This window comes from Phaseolus vulgaris, chromosome 5, assembly GCF_051622355.1.
Source record: "Phaseolus vulgaris cultivar YP4 chromosome 5, ASM5162235v1, whole genome shotgun sequence".
Taxonomy (NCBI): Eukaryota; Viridiplantae; Streptophyta; class Magnoliopsida; order Fabales; family Fabaceae; genus Phaseolus; species Phaseolus vulgaris.
The window spans coordinates 40881516-40901246 of NC_143502.1; the positions used below are offsets into that span (position 1 = coordinate 40881516).

Consider the following 19731-nt stretch of genomic DNA (forward strand, 5'->3'; position numbering starts at 1 on the left):
AGAAATGCATTATTTTTTTAAAAACTCAAATTTATTGTATAATTTTTTATTATGATTATAAAAATAAAATACTTAAAAAAGATCTAAAACATACTTGTACCATAAATCTTTATTGTCAATTTATATAATTCATAATTATATAATATTATAGATTTGTGTCTCCGTGTCTTATATTTTAAAGATTATACGTATCTCTATGTCCGTGTCCATGTCGTATCAGTATTTATGTCAGTGTCTGTGCTACATAACCTATAAGATTATATTAGGAGCTGACACCTATAAAACTACATAGCAACAAGAATGTAGCCTATATAAAAAGAGTTGGGTTTTGTTTACTATTAATTTATGAGTTTTTACCCATAAAGAGACAACCAAAGTGGAATGAGTTGTTTGTTTGAAGGTAGCTAGATGTGTGAAAGGAAAGAGAAGTTTGGATGGAAGAAAGAATAATTTGGAAATGGGAAGTTTGAAGTGGTACGTAACCATTAGTATTTTGTAATGAAGTTGGTATTAATGTAGGGGTGGGTCTTGACAGAGAGGCACAGTTCCGTGGTGTTTTGTTTGAAAGTTCAGAGAGGTTTCCTTTTTATGTACAAGTTTGGGGTGTTGCCACCCATTCTAACACTCTTTATAATAAAATTGGTATGCTTCTAATCAACCCAATTATTGAAGAATAGTGCATGAGTAAACCTTACGCCATTCCTCATTTATATTTACTCAATTATAACAATGGTCTATTATTCATCCTTTTTCTTTCTCTATTTTTTTATTCTAACCATTTCACTATATCATAAAGTAAGCTAAAACACATTTGATCACTGTGTTTATATATTTTTACTAATTTTATCATTAATGTTTTAAAACTTTACATATTTTACCTTTTCATCACACTACAAGAAAATCATTAAATAGAAAATAATTTAAAAAAAAAATAATTAATTACATATTCAGTAATAAAAAACCAATTTAGATACTATCCAATTTATTAACTTTATTTTTTGTCTTTGGTTTTTACTTAATGAATAGTGTTAATTAACTATTGAATTATTAAAATTATAATGATAACATGATTTATGTGAGGTGACTTTCCAACACAGTATGCATTATACTTTAAATTATACATTTTACTACTTTAACTTTTATATTTTTCAAAAAATTTATATTTGAACTTTCAATTTTGTGACTTTGATCATTCGACTTTTAATTTTATGAATTTTATTACACCTATGAATTTCAATATTACCTACTCGTTAATTTGATGGTAATTTATTAATTATATAATAACAAAACTAATAAATATAATAAAAAATGAAAAAGTGACAATAATATCTTAAATATTTTCATTTAAGCTACTTCTTGTTTATTCCAAGCATGGTAAACTAAACTGTCACATTTCAAACACACAAAAAAATATGTAAAATATTTGGAATATGAGCTTGCAGAATACTTTGTTGGTCCTTCATAGGATCTCTTGCATCAATCAAGACTTGCCCAGCTCAAATTGTGACATCATAAGTGTTTTTCTCTTAACATTTAAAAAATAAGGAAACAAAGGTTCCATTAAGACTCTCTTAGTAGCATGAAAACAAATTATGTATGTGATGATGAAAAAAAGACAGCAGCAAGAACAGATAATGTAACATTTTTTAAAAGAAAACAATGTATGTGTAGAACTTTTTGTCATTAAAATGTCATTCAATCCTTACAATGCAGGAAACATGCTAAATTAGTCAAGGAATCATTGTAAATCGATCAATGATTCCAATGGCCCGTAATATAGCAAGTATGAATTAGATTGTGGCTGCAAATGAATGTCCCCTTCTTCACTTTAATCACTAAAAAGGCAAAGCAAGTTGCAAGAGTGTTATTATTGAATAGTAACAGCAAAATTGATCAACTGCACTGATTATGCAGCAAGAAATAATTGAGTACAAGTTTAATCATTTGTGACTAAAATTGCTTGAAGGGATATTTGATCATGGCCCTTAAAATGCTGCTTCAGCAGCTCTATGGACTAACTTCAGTCTGCTAAACCTCAAAAACCAGTTAGCATTTATTCAGCCAAATCCAATTAAAAATGTGTGTAAAAGCATCCTATGATTCGTTTGGTGGGAACAAAAATTAAATATGGTGGTTAGGAGAAGACTGAAGCTTTCTTTTAGTCAAAACCAAATACATCTGTCTTCTAAAGGATAGCTAAACTACCTGCTATGTTTTCTTTAGTGGTTGTGAAATGTTTGTGTCGTATTCCTTGATCAAAGAAAATACAAGAATTTAATTCAGGAATCTACACTAATGCTATCAAATAAGCAAGAAAAGACACTTTTTGCATGTGTTTGTTTAACAAATCTTACTTACTTCCCTGGCTGGTTAGGCTTAGGGATCATAATTTCCATAAAATAGTGTCATTGCAAGAAAAAGTGGAGGTCACAGTCTCAACAAACTCATCCTCATTAAACAATTCCATTGTCCTACATGGAATTCCAATTCCAATTATGTAAGAGGATTCCATACTCCAAGCAAGAAAACCTTCTCCAATTTCAAAAATACCCTATGAGTATTTGTACTTATATATGGTCTCACTAGGGCATTATGTAATTTTAATCTTTAAAAGATGCTAACCACTTGGTCCCCACAGTGGCATTCTGTCTTGTAGGATTCCTTGTCTGCAAGCTTTTGGATTGTTTTGGAACTTTTGGTTTTTTTCCTTCGCCTTTCAGCCCAAAAAACTGAACCATTGCACGGCTCAATATTGTTTGCTTTTTTAATGCAGTAGTTGGACAATCTTAACCTCACCCCACTTTAACTCTCTATTTGGTGATGAAATGTGAAAGAAAATACATAACAAAATGTAACATCACTTCCCCTATCTCTATCTCTGCATGGTAAACACTTTTAAGTAGTCAAGTTTGATGTCAACACATGAATTAGCTAATTGGTTTTCCATTTTTGAAAATTTCTCAGTGACCTTGTGGACAGCTTAAAGGTTTACCATCTTAATTTTCATGAAGGGTCACCAAGATTTCATGGAATAAATAAATAAATAACAAGGACTTGTGTTATGTAAGGCATTTAATATACAAGAAGAAGAATATTCTTCAGGGGTTAAGACATTTAGTTTAGTTTTCCATTCACCTACTCCTCATCACCACAGTATCAGGTCAAGGGAAGTGTTTGATGGCTTTTTGAACAGTTCTAGCAGGCAACATACCTAAGTCATGATTACACACAAAATGTAAATGAGTACTAAAGCAACATTTGGTTGACAATGTCCCAAAATTGAAAGCTGAATATTACTTCAGCTTAGGTATGATGAGGGAGCATATATAGTGGAAGAAATGGAACTTCCCATGTTGCTTAGAAAGCAATACCACCTAATTCTGCTTTATGGTAATTTTCTTAAGGTGTGGGCATTTTGGTAAACTGGGTTCACAGTGCTGCAATGTATCCAGAGTCAAAAAAGTATAATCTTTGGTGTGGACCAATTCCAAGTAAATCACTTTCAAAGTAATAACTCAATGACTGAAATCAAATAGTGAAATTTATCAGTGAGTTTAGATTGATCTTATGTGTTCTAAATTTTTGACTGCAATAGAAGAATGAAAAAACTACAAAGAGTAACTTTTTGGCTTAACATGGATTTAAAGATGATTAACCAAACACACTATATATACCCTTAGTTTAAAAAAAATGATTATGTGGTTAAAAGTTACTTATCTCTACCAAAAAGGAAAATTACTTCTGTGTCTCTCCTTTTCACATGTGCTCACACCCTTATGAGAACAGAGACAAGGCTCAGTTCAGTGTGCTTGAGACGTGACCCTTTGTATACCTCATTCCATTTTCTGGTTCTCCAATATCTCATTCTTATCACAGATATAATAATAGTGATCAAACCAAATCCAGCCGTTGGATGCAACCACTCAGAAAACCCGTTTTGTTTTTTTTCGGTTGTCAAATTAAAATTTCGAGCATATCAATATTATAGTGCATATATTATCTTCTCGGCATTTACATTACATGTTCCACTGTGTTCTTTCCTCTGTTGTGCCTCATGGCTGCAACTGCAACAGCAAAAAGTTTACAGAACCATAACAACCAAAGCATCAATGGCAACAACCCCGAGATAACAAGGGAAGAAATCCAAACTGCCATAGCCAAAGCAGTGGAACTAAGGGCCCTTCATGCTGCATTAACACAAGGAAGTAGTCCGGGCACAACCAACGTTAGATTCCCATCACCTTCCACTGGTTCTCACCTCTGTGTCCAAGATTATCCTGTTTTCACACCAGTAAGAATATGTAATTTACATCATTATTTTTGGCATTTAACTGTGTAGACTATGCATGAAATGTTGAAAAGAAAACATAAAGCCAGAATTGAGTTTGACCTTTTCCTTTTAGCACTTTTGCTTTTCATGGAACATTAAAAATTGTGCCTCAAGTACTCAACTTTTTAGGAGTTCTGCTCTATCTTGCTTTTTCATTTGGAGGCATAGATCATGCATGCTTGCTTTAATGTTGAACAATTAGTCTCTAAACTAGAGAATCATTGGCAGAGTTATGAAGAGGAGACACGTCAGAACCTAACAAGGAGCAGAACAATATCAGAGAGTTGGGATGAGAATGGGGTAGTTGGAGCACCCTCAGATTACAAGGAGAAATCAAGTTCAAGAAAGGGGCTACCTTTTGGATTTGGCAATCATGACTCTCACATGTGTCCTTCTGATGATAGCAAATCTATGAGTGGTTCTTGTGCAAATCATATCACTGTTCTCCAAACATCGCCTGCAAATGACTACTTCAAATTCAGGAGGAGAAAGAGTTCAGGGGACCTGAGGCCTGTGTCTTCCTGCAATAGGTGCAATCCTGCTGTCATAACTACCGAATATGAGAACACAAGGATCAGTAGGAGCTCCAACATTGTTGTCCCCCTCACAGATTCTCATGCTTCTTTTCAAACCCAACCAAAACATAAAGGGGTGATTTCCTGGTTGTTCCCTAAGTTCAAGAAGAAGCATAAGAATGTGAGTTCCCCAGCTAGAACAGAATCTGAGGAAGTCTCTCAGGTTGTCAAAGACATGAGAATAATGTCAGTTGAGTCACTGAAGAGGGAACTGATGGAAGCAAATGACAGCAGAGATGCTGCCTTGATGGAAGTTTCTGAGATGAGATCTTCACTGGGGGACCTGAAACAAAAACTTGAGTATTTGGAGAGTTATTGTGAAGAGTTGAAGAAAGCTTTGAGGCAAGCAATTTTCACCAAAGAAACCACACATTCTGAAAATTTTAACAACTCTCCCCATAGAGGAACACCCTTTGATGGAAATGGGGAAAATTTGATTCCTGTGGGTGAGGATGTTATGGTGGAGGGCTTCTTGCAGATAGTGTCAGAATCAAGGTTATCAGTGAAGCAATTCTGCAAGACCCTTATATGCCAGATTGAAGAAACCGATCATTCTTTGATGGACAACTTGAACTTGCTCCTTCAACCATATAAACTCTCCTTGAATTCCAAATACTCAAAGGCAGTTCTATACCATTTTGAAGCCTTCATAAACCAGTCATTCTACCAAGACTTTGAGAACAGTGTGTTCCTAAAGAATGGTTGCACAAAACTCTTAGACCCTAGACAGGATCGTCAAGCACAATTCTCATCCTTTGTTGCACTTAGGAATTTGAGCTGGAATGAGGTGCTCAGAAAGGGCACTAAGTATTACAGTGAAGAGTTTAGCAAATTCTGCGACCAGAAAATGAGTTGCATCATCACTACACTGAATTGGACTAGGCCTTGGCCTGAGCAACTGCTTCAGGCTTTCTTTGTGGCAGCAAAGTGCATATGGTTGCTACATTTGCTGGCCTTTTCTTTCAACCCTTCATTGGGAATTTTAAGGGTTGAAGAGAATAGAAGCTTTGATCCTCACTTTATGGAGGATCTGGTGACTGATAGACAGAGATCACAAGGTCCAAGCCGGGTTAAGATCATGGTGATGCCAGGGTTCTATGTTCAGGATAGGATCTTGAGGTGTAGAGTTATTTGCAGGCACAAATCTGCACCCTAAACTAACTTTATATTCAGATTCTCCCTTCTTTTTAAGTAAGTTTGTAACTATGCAGTAATAATGAATGATCCTTCAAAATGCTTTTGCACCTATTACTATTTACATTCTTGCTGCTTTTATAATGAGGAGGTTCATTATGTATATATAATTCTACCTTCCCCACCCAAAATACTTGATTAATTATTTTATAATTAATTATTTTATATTAATTATTTTATCTAAAATTGGTTTTTATTTAATAATTTTTTTTAGTATTATTAAAAAATTGGAGAGAACTTTCATACAGGTTTTGCTTAAAGATGTTTAATTTAGGTAAATAAAAAATTGCATTCACTGCTGGATCAGTGAAACTTTTCTCTAGTCTTCAATCTCTTTTAAATTATTTACCAAGTTTCTACCATTTCCTTTTATTTATTTATAATACATTTGAAAAATATTAATCTTTAAATGATATAATGAATTCTCAAGATTTCATAATGATTTCATAAATTCTATGGATAAAAAGTTCATTTTTATGAATTATTGAAAAATACTTTACACATTTTCATTTATATATATATATATATTAACAAGGACACAAGAGATCCAATAAATTATTTACATACTTTATGTTATTAAATGTTTAGTTAATGTATGAAATCATCAAGATAATGACAATGCAATGTTTCTAAACAAGTAAAAAATTACTTCTTATTATCTTAATATATTATCCAAATATTATATAACTTTGATTTATCAACTTTTATATTTTCAAATATCTTGATATGAATTTTAAGAAAACTCTTAGGAAAATAACCATTTCAATTATATATATATATTATTTTATTTTATTTTATTTTTATTTGGGGGGCTTGTGAGAACTCACTATCCAGGTGGTATTTTTCATTTTATCTTAAATAATAGTGACTCATAATACAAACCTCTCATTAAATATCAATAAACAACAACTATAATAATTATTCACATGTTAATTTATATTCTAATGGAAAACCTTGTGTACCCATATGCATATAAGATATTCAATTAACTATCTTATAATTAATATATATATATATATAATTTAAATTCACTTTCAGTTTTTTTATTTTTTTTATTCCTTTATTAACTTGAAGGTGAAAAATGTTATTAGTAAATCAACTTCTTTTTATTATATTCTATCCTTTCTTTGCTTAACATCTTTCTTCATACTTAAATAAAAGAAAACATATTATAAAAGTTAGTCTAACAAACAAAGAACATTCTCAACATATTCAAGTTAGATTACTGTAAAACAGACTTGAGTTTTCTGTAATTGTGAATTATGTACAGAAGATATTGTTGAAAATAATGATTGTTGAAGTAAACATTTTTCATTGTTGAAGTGGAGGTTTGTCAGAAGGAAGACTGTGATGATGCAGAGATGGTGACGACAGATTTGAAAAAAAAAGCTGCTCTCAACAGAGATATGATAGTAACATCGTAAATGATGAAAGAATCTTTATTATGAGTTCTTAATTTGGTTTACTCTTCCTAAAATTAATCAATATTTCTTTGTTCACAGGTAATTTGGCTTCTCTTAAGAATAAATTAATAACAAAAAAGAGGAGTATATCTTAAAACTGACTCCATTTTTACAAAGGAAGAAAAAAGATTGGAGTTAAAATTTTATCTTAATTGAAGCAATTTTTATTTTCTGATATTGGACTTAATTATCATGAGCAAAAAATTAATAAGTACACTTATACCAAATTATACAGTTGAAAATTTATTTCCTGATTATTAGAGGTTTTATACTTATTTGCTTTAAAATTAAGTGTAGTTAATTTTCATAATTGTGGCTATATAATTTAAGTATGAATAAAAGATTTGTGGTACAGTGATCAGATCTTTTGAGAGAGATTGGTTATCAATAAAATCAGTGGGGCACTGATACTAAAAAACATGTTTATATCTAAAAAGAAAATTTAACATAAAACTTACTTTTAAATTTGTACATAAAGATAAATTAGTTTTGCATGTAAAACAAACTAAAAATTATGATAAATAAGATATGAAAGGATATTATAATATATCGTTTTTTAATCAACATTATATACTGTCACTTATGTTGTGTAAAGGGAAAATGTGTGTTAACTTCAATAAGATACAGTAAACGGTTTCTCTTTATATATACATGAATTTAACTTATAGTGGTAATGAAAATATTAAAAAATAGCATTTTATTATTCAAATATTTTTAAGCAAAAGTGTTCAAATCATAATACAAATTTTATCAAACTTATATAACTTATTTACAAATTTAAGAAAAAAATACCTACATAAACAAAATATAACTTTGTTGATTTAATTTATATAATAAATTTTATTTAACCTATTATCTTATATTTATATGCGTTTGTAGTTTTGTGACCCTTATATTATAATGAATTCTCTGTGGTAGTAATTTTTTGAGTCTCAGTAATTTTTTGAGTTTGAAATTCGCTAACTATTTCTTCTGAAGCTATAATTGACTACTTTCGAAAGCATTGTATTATTAATATATATTCCTTGTGTGAATAGCATTTAATAGCAACCAAGAGTTTGTTTAATTACTCAATTCAAGCTTCCCGGGAGGGGAATATTTGTTTAAAAGACTTTCCTAGTCAACAAACATGGAGTTGTTTCAGTTAAGATGCTATGTTAACTTTTTTTAGAATAATTTTGCTAACTTTGTTCAATAACCCTTTAGAATTAAGAAATTAAATGCTTGGTTCCAAAATGATATTATTTACTGCTCATCAACATTCATATTTATGTTCTGTGATTGAGTAGTACAACACACGATCGAAATATATTGACACAACACAGTAGCAGCAAATTGTGAATTTAAAGTCCAACCTTCGTTGATGAGTTCGATGATGATACAGTATACAAGATGGGTCGGTTAAAGAATTGAAGGATACTCTTATTCTTATATTTTTGTACATTAGTCTATAGGAGAATCCACAATCATAGGTGGACTGCATCCCTCTACACTGATGTCTGATTGATTGCTATCCTAAACAGATGAACTGTGCATTATTGTCCTTGGGCACTCTCGGAACCCTTCTGAAGGAATTTTGCTGCAACGAGTGATAGAATCAGGAGACACATAACAATGAGACTTGAAATCGTGACATTCAGGAAAGAGAAGAGAGGTTGTTCTCACCTACAAGCTCAAGTCCTCGGGTAAACTGATACTTAGAAAATATAGGCTGCACATCCAGTAATATTAACGACATGAGAACTCAACAGCAGGAAGGTGACAGATACAAAAGTTCTAAAAATAATGTTTTGACGTGTTTGTACCAAATCTGATACTAAAGAGCTACCATTGTCTGCACTCCACAATAACACTACGAGTAGCTAATTAATATGCATAGTAATTTACTCACTTTAATATATAGAGATGTGAAAGTGGAATAGGCATTAAATATCTTCCCTACGTAGCAATAATAAAAGAAAATGTATCCTCAGATCTTGAAAAACTATTTCATCAAGTAAGATTCTGACCTTGCAGACATGAAAGCCATCCCCAAAAAGACAGCCTTAACAGATTGCTTCTGTCCCGCATAATCAAAAGCCAATGGCAACATTTCATGAAGGGTCAAAAAAGCCATAACTCCACCAACTGTAATTAATCATCATAGAATAAATCTGGATAATAACATAAATTCTAAAAATCTCATCGTGACATCTAGATCCTGTATCATTGCATACCTGATCCGAGTAAACCTTCCAGAATCTCAGGACTTAAGCTGCTAGGGAATAGATAGGCTACAGTGAGAGAAAATAAATCATCACAATTACTTTGACCACCCAATTCAAAGATATATGTAAGAAATCTGAAGTGCCAAAAAAATAATGAATGTACATAATTAAAACATAAAATCCAACTCTAGAGGAGTACAGAGAGAGATTCAATGGGTAAGGTCGAACACTTTAACTGGGTAATGCATACCTTAATATTGAAGCATACCATGCTTCATCATTGTTATAATACCACATCACTCTAATTCTTGCTTTCAGGTTCTTTAAAAATAAAATTAAAGTCTATTGAGCAAAGCAACATATCAGATGATATACCTACAATTATAACTCCCAGGGGTTCGGCGAAGCCAGAAAGTGTTGCTAATTTGAACGCCTGCCATTTACTAGGATACATCCATGATAAACAGGTTATTATTCAATTTAACATAGTTATTTGCATAACAATTTCATTTAACATAGCAACAAAAATCAAGATTTGAGATTAACCAATTATTCCAGCAATAGTTATACCACAAAAGAAGGACACCAAGTATGCCAAGATTTGCAAATGCACACATCCTTAAATCCTGTAACTCAATTTTCGTAAGAATTTATCTTGATTTGTATATATAGGTACTAGCATTCAAATGCAAAAACACCCTCAAGCTTCTTGACCTTACGTCAGTCTCTTTTTCTTTTGCATCAAAAGTGAACAGAAAATAAATTCCACAATAAAACTATAGCATTATCGCCACAAAATAGCCTTTGGTTCACAAAATAGTCATCCTCTCTATTGTCACCATCATACACTATGACCACTACGGGACATAAATAAATAAACCTAAAATGTTAATCATATACATAAGCACAAACAATTGAGATAACAATTGCAGAATCATCTACTCAGAGCAACTGAATACTTTCCCTCTATCTGTCTGTTTTTATATGTATGATTCAATATTTCAGGCGCATGTTTCAGCCAGAGTAGATTGAACATAAACCCTGTACGCTTGAATATAAGTTATAACCACTATAATTTGTGAAATGTAAGTACAACTGATACTAGAACCAACAAGAGCCCTTAAAATCATTATTACCTTTGTGTTGCAAAATAAACAGGAAGTGCAACAGCAACACCCTAGAAAACAAAACATCGTTAAATTACAATAAGACCTAAGGTGCATTTTAAATTTTTTTTTCAGGATGTAATGAGGGGTGGTAAAAGATGTCAAACTTCAAATATTGAAGAATAAAAATAATATATAATATAAAGACAAGAAAGCATCAAGGACTATAAGGAATTACTTCATTATTAATTTAACTGTATCTAGAGTAAACAGGTTTCATCACAAGATGAAAGTTTATACCTCTGGGATATTGTGCAGAGCAATGGCTAATGCTAAGTTGATGCCAACACGGAGGCCCTGTTGAAAAAGCATATCACAGACATCAAATTGACATGACGAGACGACGTTAACAAGTATATCAGGGAGGACGTGACATGAGTAATGCTTCAACAATTAATGATAATGGGACAGAACAATATGCAGATGCAATCAATAAGCTCATATACCTTCATGGATCCTAGGAACACTGCCATTCCTTCTGGAAAATTGTGCAAACTTATGCCTGGGAAATGCCCAAAAGAAGTTAACAAGTAGAACTCAGTGAAGCAGTGAAAACTAAGAGAAAAAGAAAAGTGATAATTGAAGTTCATCAAGTCTCACAAGCAACTTTTAACTACTGAATACCAAACTCCGAGAAATACAAAAGAAAAATAATTTTCATATTTCTCTAATATTTTTGTATTTTTTGTTCCAGAAAGAATTGCGTTGTATGAAAAATAATAGGTCTGAAAGTACCCAGACAAAGGGTTCATATCACATTCATACCTACGGCTGTAACAATTCCACTGAATAAAACCTGTCGGCGATGCTTTTTCAAAGTATCCTTGCCTCCTTCATCCCCCTTTTTCTAATTTCAAGCATGTGATCACATCTATCAAAATATTTATCTATGTAGATATTATAAATAGCAGCTCCAATGCCACTTTGAAAAAGCAATAATACAGAGGCAGCAGTTATTTGTAAGAACAAGTTCATTAAAAACCTTTTTGCCTTTCACATCAGAAGTGGGAGCAAGAGTTGGCTCTGGGATAAAACTGGCCACAATACCAAAGAATATTACCCCAGCAAAAAACTACATGAATCAGAAGATAGAACATTTGCTCAGAACAACTAATATCAGAGAAGACGATACAACAACAGAATTATTGCTACTTTATGATGATTTCAGAAGCACATATCCTACCCAAAGGTTGCCTTTCAAGAAGCCCAGTGAGTTCAAAGCATTGTGAGCCAAATCAAAGAACGATATGCTAAGCATCAAACCAGCAGCAAAACCCTTCACGCAGTGGAATCATTTCAGAAAGCATACTTGAATACTTGAGTAAGCCAACCAACAAATGGAATTTAAAAACAGAGGGGTATAATGATGATTCTAAATCAATCAATACAGTCTCATAAATTAAAAACCAAATTCGTGACCAACTAAAATCACCTGTAGTAGCCCAAGCATCTTCAAATTGGGAGCCTGATTAACAATCACAACAAGTGCACCTGTTTCACAACAAACAACAACTAGTTACAATTACACACAAAAACTCAACGAAAATATACTTCAAATTCAAAACACAAATAGATAGCAAACAACTGATGATAAGCTTTCATCAAGAGCAGGAACTAACACAAATAAATAAATAAATAACCAATTGAAGTGGTAATTAGTATTGTGAAAGTGTGAAAAACAGTGTGCAACATGCTTGCGACAATAACACAGTAAATAAGCAATTGAAACAACAATGATCAATCCAAGAGACTTCACTGGCTCACCAATAGGTCTAAACTAACAATGTATGACACAATAGGAACGACGAAGGTAAGTGAAAGATCAGAGAATTGTACCGATAGAAGTGCTGACACCACCAACAAGTGAAAGAGCAAGAGCTACGGCAACCTGAGAATCCATGCCTCAACAATGTCAGGTGAATTTGGCGTTAGGGTTCTCTTCGATTGTGTGACCTAACTGAACGAAGGAACGATTCTTATGAAGTAATTTCCAGAAACAGAACGCAGTGATGATGATAACATACCCACTCACTCAACTCACCACTACCCATGGATGAACCACGCCGCATTTATCTTTTTTTATTTTATGTTAAATTAATATTTACTTTTTCCGTTTAATTGGAAATGCAGGGTTGAAAAAACGCTCCTAACTGATCTTTAATCAACCGAAACGTCATTGCTCACGAAAAAAATGTACACCAAAATAATCACTAATTTCTAAAATTCAATAGTATACTCTCTAGTTTGTTTAAATTTAAACAAATTTAAAAAAAAAAAAATTGCACTGATGATAATATATAAATTAAATAAAAGTATAACCAAATTCTTTTATTATAAAATTATGGATAGTATTTACTGTGATTTTTGTATTAATTTGAAAACTGCGTGAACATAAAGCAAGAGATGGATTATTCCTTTTATTTTTTAATTAATATATTCATTTCACTTTAGTCTATGTTGGTAGATTACTTTTTATAATAAATAAACCAGTTGTTAAAATCTTGAAAGTATATTAATAAATTATTTGCAATATTTTCTTTAATACTCTTTTTAAACATTTTCATAACCTGTTAAGTGGATTGTTAAGAAACAAGTTGGTTAGATTTTAAAATTAATTTTTAATATTTTAATATCTTACAAAAAAAATATCAAATTATTTTTAACTTTATTTGAAATTTTAAGATACTTACTTTTAATAATTATTATAACAAATAAAAAATTACTTTTACAATTTCTTGTATATTTTTAAAATAGTATTATGACAACTGGTAATTAAAAGGTGAAAATAATTAAGATTTTATCAGTCATATATTAAATTATATCCATATTTCAACTATTTATTTTTTTTCGTGGTTTTTAATTGCATTAGGCACACACTTGATACATGGTTTGTTAAACATTGTAATCCGTACACTTCACCTGCCCAATATTAAATTTATTTATAAATAACAATTAATTTTATTTATTATGATTTGGAGAGAGATTCATTGCACACTCTATTCACTGCCATGTATTGGAGGAAAGAATGAAAAAAATATATAAAAGAGAAAGAATCTTTTGCATTTGCTATAAAAAAAGAAACATAGTTTCTATGTATTTACTTATCTTATGTGATGCAATATTATTAGCTATTAGTATATTTCAACTTTCCCAAATATGTCCCTTCAAATTTCTTAATCAGATCAATTCCTCTAATTAGTAGATTATAACACCCTAATTATTACATGAATACTTGTTATTTAATTAGAAAAATAATTTTTTTTAAGTAATATGTTTTTAAAGAAAACATTAGTCATAACATAACTTTATAAATATAAATGAATGTCAACAGATCCTTATAATTATTCACAGTATAAAAACATATAAATTTTTCACAATAATAAACGTTTTATATATATATATATATATATATATATATATATATGACTATATGTATATTTTATATATCCTACAAATATTAAAATCAATTTCTCCTCAAGTCAATATTACAGAGAATGTTTCTTTAAATTTTTATAAACAACTTTATTAAGTAGGTTTTATTTCTAGTTATAAATAAAACACAAAAAAGTCAAGTTTTTATAATTCTTAAATAATTATTTTAATAAACTTAATATGCAATGCAAGGGATGGGTTTATAATTTGACCTACCACCATAAGAGTTAATCTCACTTTATTAAATATATGGACTCATATTCCACCTTTGAATACCCACTAGGAGCATCAATAGTTACTTGGGAAATGGTCAGGTAATTAAGTGTTTTTTTTTTATTAAAAACATTTGTAAATAATTATTTTTCTTCGTAATAATAGTCATTTATCAAAAATATATATATATATATATATATACTATTTAACCTTGTTGATGTTAAGTAGGTATCAGATAATCCAAAATTTAGCTTATAAATATCCTAGTTTAGACTGCTATTATAAATTATCTAAATATTCACTGCTTGATAAATAATTCCTTATACCTCACCATGTTCTTGTCTTTCATCTTGGAGTTCACCAAAGTACAACTTCCTAAACACAAACAATTAAACTGGTCTCAACTTATTGTAGTAAAATTTAAAACTTTTTCAATAAACATAAGATATTTCATATTTATCTTAACTACTAATTTAAACATACTAGGGGTGGCAAAGCGGGCGTGCCCCGCCCCTCCCTAGACCCACAAAATGTGGGCTGGGTTGGCCCGCCCCGCATACAAAATGCGGACTGGTTTTCATGACCCACGAGCTTGCAGGTTGGTCCGCTTTTATTTTTTATTTTTTTGGAACATAGAGGAAGAGTGGAGGCAGTAGCGGTGTGCAGCAGCGGAGTGATAGTAGCGAGCGACGACACTGAAAAAAAAAAAGTGCGTCATATGTTGTATGTGTTTTTTGGAACAGCGTAACTGCGTTGTGTTTTGAATGAAAACCTAATTTTCTTTGATTCAAAGTTGTCACTCCTCCACTGGACCATTGTTGTCAAGTCAATCAATTTTTTTTTTTTTTTACGGGCTAGCGGGCCAGCCCGCGTTGCCCCGCTACTAACTCGCGCAACCCGCGAGTTATGCAGAGTGGACTAATACGGGTCAGCGAGTTGAAAACGTCAGCCCGCCTCGTGTTTTTTACCGCGTGCTGCGGGCTGGCCCGCACGACCCACCCCACTTTACCACCCCTACTACACATCATTCAAATAGATAATAAATTGAGTATATAAGTATTTTTCTTTTTTACCCAAGTTCATTAAAAAATATTTAATTTATTTTTTATTATTACTTATATATTTCTTCAAATTATTAAAAAATTATGCTTAAAATAATACAAAATAAAATATTAATCAATGCAAGAACTTTAAATGAATAATTAGACATGAGTTAGTATATAAAAAAATAACAAAAATATAAATTAGTAAAGAAAACTGGTTAACTAGAGATAAATTTAATAAAAAAAATGAATGTCTAACTATAAATAAATTAAATAACATTATCATAAATTTAATAAAGATAAATTAATTAATGTTATTATAAATTTAATAAAAATATCAATAAGATAAATTGAATGACATAATTATAAATTTAAATGACACGATTACAAATTAATAAAAAAAAACGTTATTAAAGATTAAATGATTGATTAGGTTTAATATTTAATAATATTAATATTAATGAAAATTAATAAATTTTATAATTAATTTGATATTTAAATATAAATTTCAAATAAGCGGTGATAAACATTTAATAATATTTTCTGTGGATGCATAGAGGCAGTGAAATTAAAGTATCCGTGTTTTTCTACACATATTCCTTCAACCAAAATCCGAAAACATTCCCGTTTGTCAGTTCTCGAACACTAGATTTTCGAATATTTTGTTTTGCAATTTTCTTTTATTAATTTTGTACTAATTTTCTTTTATTATATTTCATAGATGTACGTGTTTTTGTTTTTCTCATGGAAAATGATCCTTTGTATTTTATAGATGTTTGTTTTTTTGTTTTTCTTATGGAAAATGACCTTTGACCATAGCGAAAATGGTATATAACTGATAGATTTAAATATAAATATATAAAATAAAAAACAATTTTATAATTAAAGAATATTAAAATATTAAATAATATGGGTTTTAATTTATCATTAATATTTTGTTAACATTACTCTTTTGGTAGGAAAAGTTTTTTCTATTCTTATCTGATTGGTTACCCGTGGTTAGGTTCTAGTATTTTAGATGACTGAATTAGCAATGGTGTTGAAACAAGTAACAACCACTTGAATGGTCAAAAAGAGTTGCAGGTGGAAGAAAAAGCAATGGCAGAAGAAAAGCAAGAGGTGGTGCTGTTCCCGTTCATGGCCCAAGGGCACATCATCCCCTTCCTTGCATTGGCCCTGCAGTTAGAGAAAACAACAGAGAAGCTGAACATCACCATTGTCAACACCTCACTCAACATTCGCAAGCTAAGATCTTCTCTTCCACCAAACTCTTCCATAAAGCTTCTAGAAATCCCTTTCACTCCCTCCCAACACGGTCTCCCTCCCAACACAGAGAACACCGACACCATACCCTACAACCTCGTCATTCGCCTCATCCAAGCCTCCACCACCCTCAAACCCGCCTTCGCAGACCTCCTCCGCAACATCCTCGTACAAAACAAAACCCGCAAACTCCTCGTCGTCGCCGACTTCTTCCTCGGCTGGACCGCCGCCGTCGCCAAAGAGCTCGGCGCCTTCCACGTCATCTTCAGCGCCTGCGGCGGCTACGGCCTCGCCTGTTACTACTCCCTCTGGCTTCACCTCCCCCACCGCCGCGGGGACCCAACGCAAGAACACCTCCTTTTGCCGGATTTTCCCGAAGCGCGTACCATTCACCGCACGCAGTTACCCACCAACATCTCAGAAGCCGATGGCTCCGACGCGTGGTCGGTGTTCCAACACCAGAATCTCCGTGAGTGGGGCAACTCGGACGGGGTTTTGTTCAACACGGTTGACGAGTTCGACTCGGTTGGGCTGGGCTACTTCAAGAGAAAACTGAACCGGCCGGTATGGGCCATCGGCCCAATTCTTCTGTCCGGGTCCGGTTCGCGCGGGAAAGGCGGCGGCATCAACCCGAAGCTCTGCGCCGAATGGCTCGACGCGAAGCCTTCGAAATCGGTTCTGTTCGTTTGCTTCGGGTCGATGAACACGATCTCCGCTTCGCAGATGATGGAGTTGGGGAAAGCGTTGGATCGGTGCGGGAGGAGTTTCATCTGGGTTGTGAGACCGCCGATCGGGTTCGACATAAATTCGGAGTTCAGAGAAGATGAATGGTTACCGGAGGGTTTTGTGGAGAGGGCTCGGGAATCGGGGAAGGGTTTGGTGGTTCGCGATTGGGCGCCGCAGGTGGAGATTCTGTCGCATTCCGCGGTTTCGGTGTTTCTGAGTCACTGCGGGTGGAACTCGTTGCTGGAATCGCTGAGCGAGGGGGTGCCGATTCTGGGGTGGCCGATGGCGGCGGAGCAGTTTTACAACTGCAAGTTGTTGGAGGAAGAGGTTGGGGTTTGCGTGGAGGTTGCGAGAGGGAAGAGTAGTGCAGTGAAGTGTGAGGATATTGCAGAGAAAATTGGTTTGGTGATGGGTGAAACAGAGAAAGGGGTTGCGATGAGGAAGAAAGCTTGTTATGTTAGGGATCTGATTAGGGATGCCCTTAAAGATGAAGATGGATTTAAGGGCTCTTCTGTTAGGGCCATGGATCACTTCTTATCTTCTGCTCTGTCCTAAAACCTAGAACAGAGCACACTCACACAATAATCTTATGCTGTTTCATGCCAACCACTGTTATTGAAGTTAAATTATTACGAGGTTGCAATTTTGTAGGTGAATGTTACACATGTTTTGCACGTGTTTGTAGGAAGTTCTGGTTGTGACTGCTTGCAACAAATGCAAAAATAATTATCATCCAACTTTTAGATTAAGAATAATGTTATTTTCACAATTTCAATCTGAAAGATATTAATATCGTTGTGATATATATTTTAAATCCCATTATCAACTTTCCTTTCTCTTGAAAAGAAAAAAACTTTAGAACTTTAAAAGATAAATTACAAATTTGATAAATTTTATAATTAAAGTATTGATCAGAAGTAGCTTATGTGAATGATACTTTTTTTTTTTAATCAAAATTTATAAGTTTAAATTTTATATGTGGAAAAATAAGATTGACAAAATTACTAAAAATGATTAATTTAATTTCCCGTGAAATACATTCATTCAATCATACAATCATAGTTGTTCGTTCATGTTAGTTGTGTCTTGAGAATATTATGAAAGTAAATAAGTTATTATCGAAGTGTTTATAGAAATTACACCTACAATTAAGTACAATTAACACTATTTTTTAGTGACTAAAATATTTTCTAAATTAAAATGAATTATGCCAAACTTAGGAAATTAAAAATTGTGGATGTTTTCATTTTTTCCTTTTTTTTCCAGAAGGCAGAAAGTAAATGGGCTGGTATGTATCTATCTAGATAGTTTCTTCTTGCACCCCTATATTTTTCTTCCTGCCCGCCACAATTTTATAAATTCCGAAATGGGCTGGTATCTATGGTGAGTCATGAGTGATGAATAATTGGGCCAAAATGCACTCAGGGTGTTTTTTCTGAGGCCGCTTCTTCTTGCACCTCCATACTTTTTTTCTCCCACCTCATAATTTTTTGTATTCTAAAAATGCGCTTTCTATATTAAAGTAGTATTTATATTATGAATTATATAATTTGAAAGTCTGTTTTCTATATTATATAATCCAAAATTTAAATTATATAAAATTAAATTTTAGATTATGTAATATATTTTGAATTCGAGATTAGTTTATGTAATAAAAAAAACTATATTTTTTAAAATTATTCTAAATTTTATAAATTCAGAGAATACTTATTCATAAAAAGTATAGTCCAAATAATTCAAAATGTTTCTAAAAAATGAAAAAACAGAAAGATTTTCAAATAAGTGATCAACCAATACAAGAAATGATGAGATAAAATAGATCAAGAAAAAAGAAAGAGGGTGAAAAAGTGGAATTTTAAAGATTAATTTATTTTCTAATTGAAAAAAAAATAGTATTTTCATATATTTAGTAAGTTGTAGGCTGCTGATCTGAAGGGCTTTGTGGACTCGGCAAAGTATATATATTCATTTTCGTTTCTATAACTAATTTAAAAAATTAAATATTATCTCTAATCATCCATATACTTAGTTAATAAGGAAGATTTCCTATTAAAATGGGAATTTTTTTAATCATAAATAAACGTAAAATTTATAATAATATTTAAAAAATATGGATAAA

The 19731-nt window shown here is 32.1% G+C and overlaps 3 protein-coding genes across 4 annotated transcripts; 2 read left to right on the top strand and 1 right to left on the bottom strand.

The window, feature by feature from the left end:
* Nucleotides 1-2841: 2841 nt before the first annotated feature.
* LOC137817035 (IRK-interacting protein) lies at nt 2842-6139 on the top strand. Of its 2 annotated transcripts, XM_090302489.1 has the most exons (3): nt 3762-3924; nt 4008-4291; nt 4559-6139. In XM_090302489.1, the coding sequence occupies exons 1-3, from the start codon at nt 3777-3779 to the stop codon at nt 6059-6061; spliced, it is 1935 nt and encodes a 644-aa protein (XP_090158615.1). In that variant the 5' UTR covers nt 3762-3776; the 3' UTR covers nt 6062-6139. The 2 variants fall into 2 exon arrangements, with proteins under 2 accessions (XP_068476349.2, XP_090158615.1); XM_068620248.2 differs by having other exon boundaries at nt 2842-4291.
* Nucleotides 6140-8887: 2748 nt separating this feature from the next.
* LOC137817042 (ZIP metal ion transporter family) lies at nt 8888-13140 on the bottom strand. Its single transcript, XM_068620256.2, has 13 exons — nt 12772-13140; nt 12368-12426; nt 12119-12211; nt 11918-12007; nt 11701-11782; nt 11382-11437; nt 11176-11232; nt 10906-10946; nt 10145-10212; nt 9779-9835; nt 9572-9689; nt 9228-9273; nt 8888-9141 (listed from the first exon to the last, which is right to left on the bottom strand). The coding sequence occupies exons 1-12, from the start codon at nt 12833-12835 to the stop codon at nt 9228-9230; spliced, it is 831 nt and encodes a 276-aa protein (XP_068476357.1). The 5' UTR covers nt 12836-13140; the 3' UTR covers nt 8888-9141.
* Nucleotides 13141-16521: 3381 nt separating this feature from the next.
* On the top strand, nt 16522-18417 carry LOC137817033 (UDP-Glycosyltransferase superfamily protein). Its single transcript, XM_068620245.2, has one exon. It carries the CDS (start codon nt 16722-16724, stop codon nt 18165-18167), a length of 1446 nt encoding a protein of 481 aa, XP_068476346.2. The 5' UTR covers nt 16522-16721; the 3' UTR covers nt 18168-18417.
* The last annotated feature ends 1314 nt before the right edge of the window (nt 18418-19731 follow it).

Coding starts and splice junctions, on each gene's coding strand:
- LOC137817035 (XM_090302489.1), top strand. CDS start 3,777: ATGAGAACAGAGACAAGGCTCAGTTCAGTGTGCTTGAGACGTGACCCT. Junction 3,925..4,007: donor AGCCGTTGGATGCAACCACT/CAGAAAACCCGT, acceptor ATTATCTTCTCG/GCATTTACATTACATGTTCC. Junction 4,292..4,558: donor ATTATCCTGTTTTCACACCA/GTAAGAATATGT, acceptor AATCATTGGCAG/AGTTATGAAGAGGAGACACG.
- LOC137817033 (XM_068620245.2), top strand. CDS start 16,722: ATGGCAGAAGAAAAGCAAGAGGTGGTGCTGTTCCCGTTCATGGCCCAA.
- LOC137817042 (XM_068620256.2), bottom strand. CDS start 12,835: ATGGATTCTCAGGTTGCCGTAGCTCTTGCTCTTTCACTTGTTGGTGGT. Junction 12,212..12,367: donor AGATGCTTGGGCTACTACAG/GTGATTTTAGTT, acceptor CACTGCGTGAAG/GGTTTTGCTGCTGGTTTGAT. Junction 12,008..12,118: donor TCTTGAAAGGCAACCTTTGG/GTAGGATATGTG, acceptor TGATTCATGTAG/TTTTTTGCTGGGGTAATATT.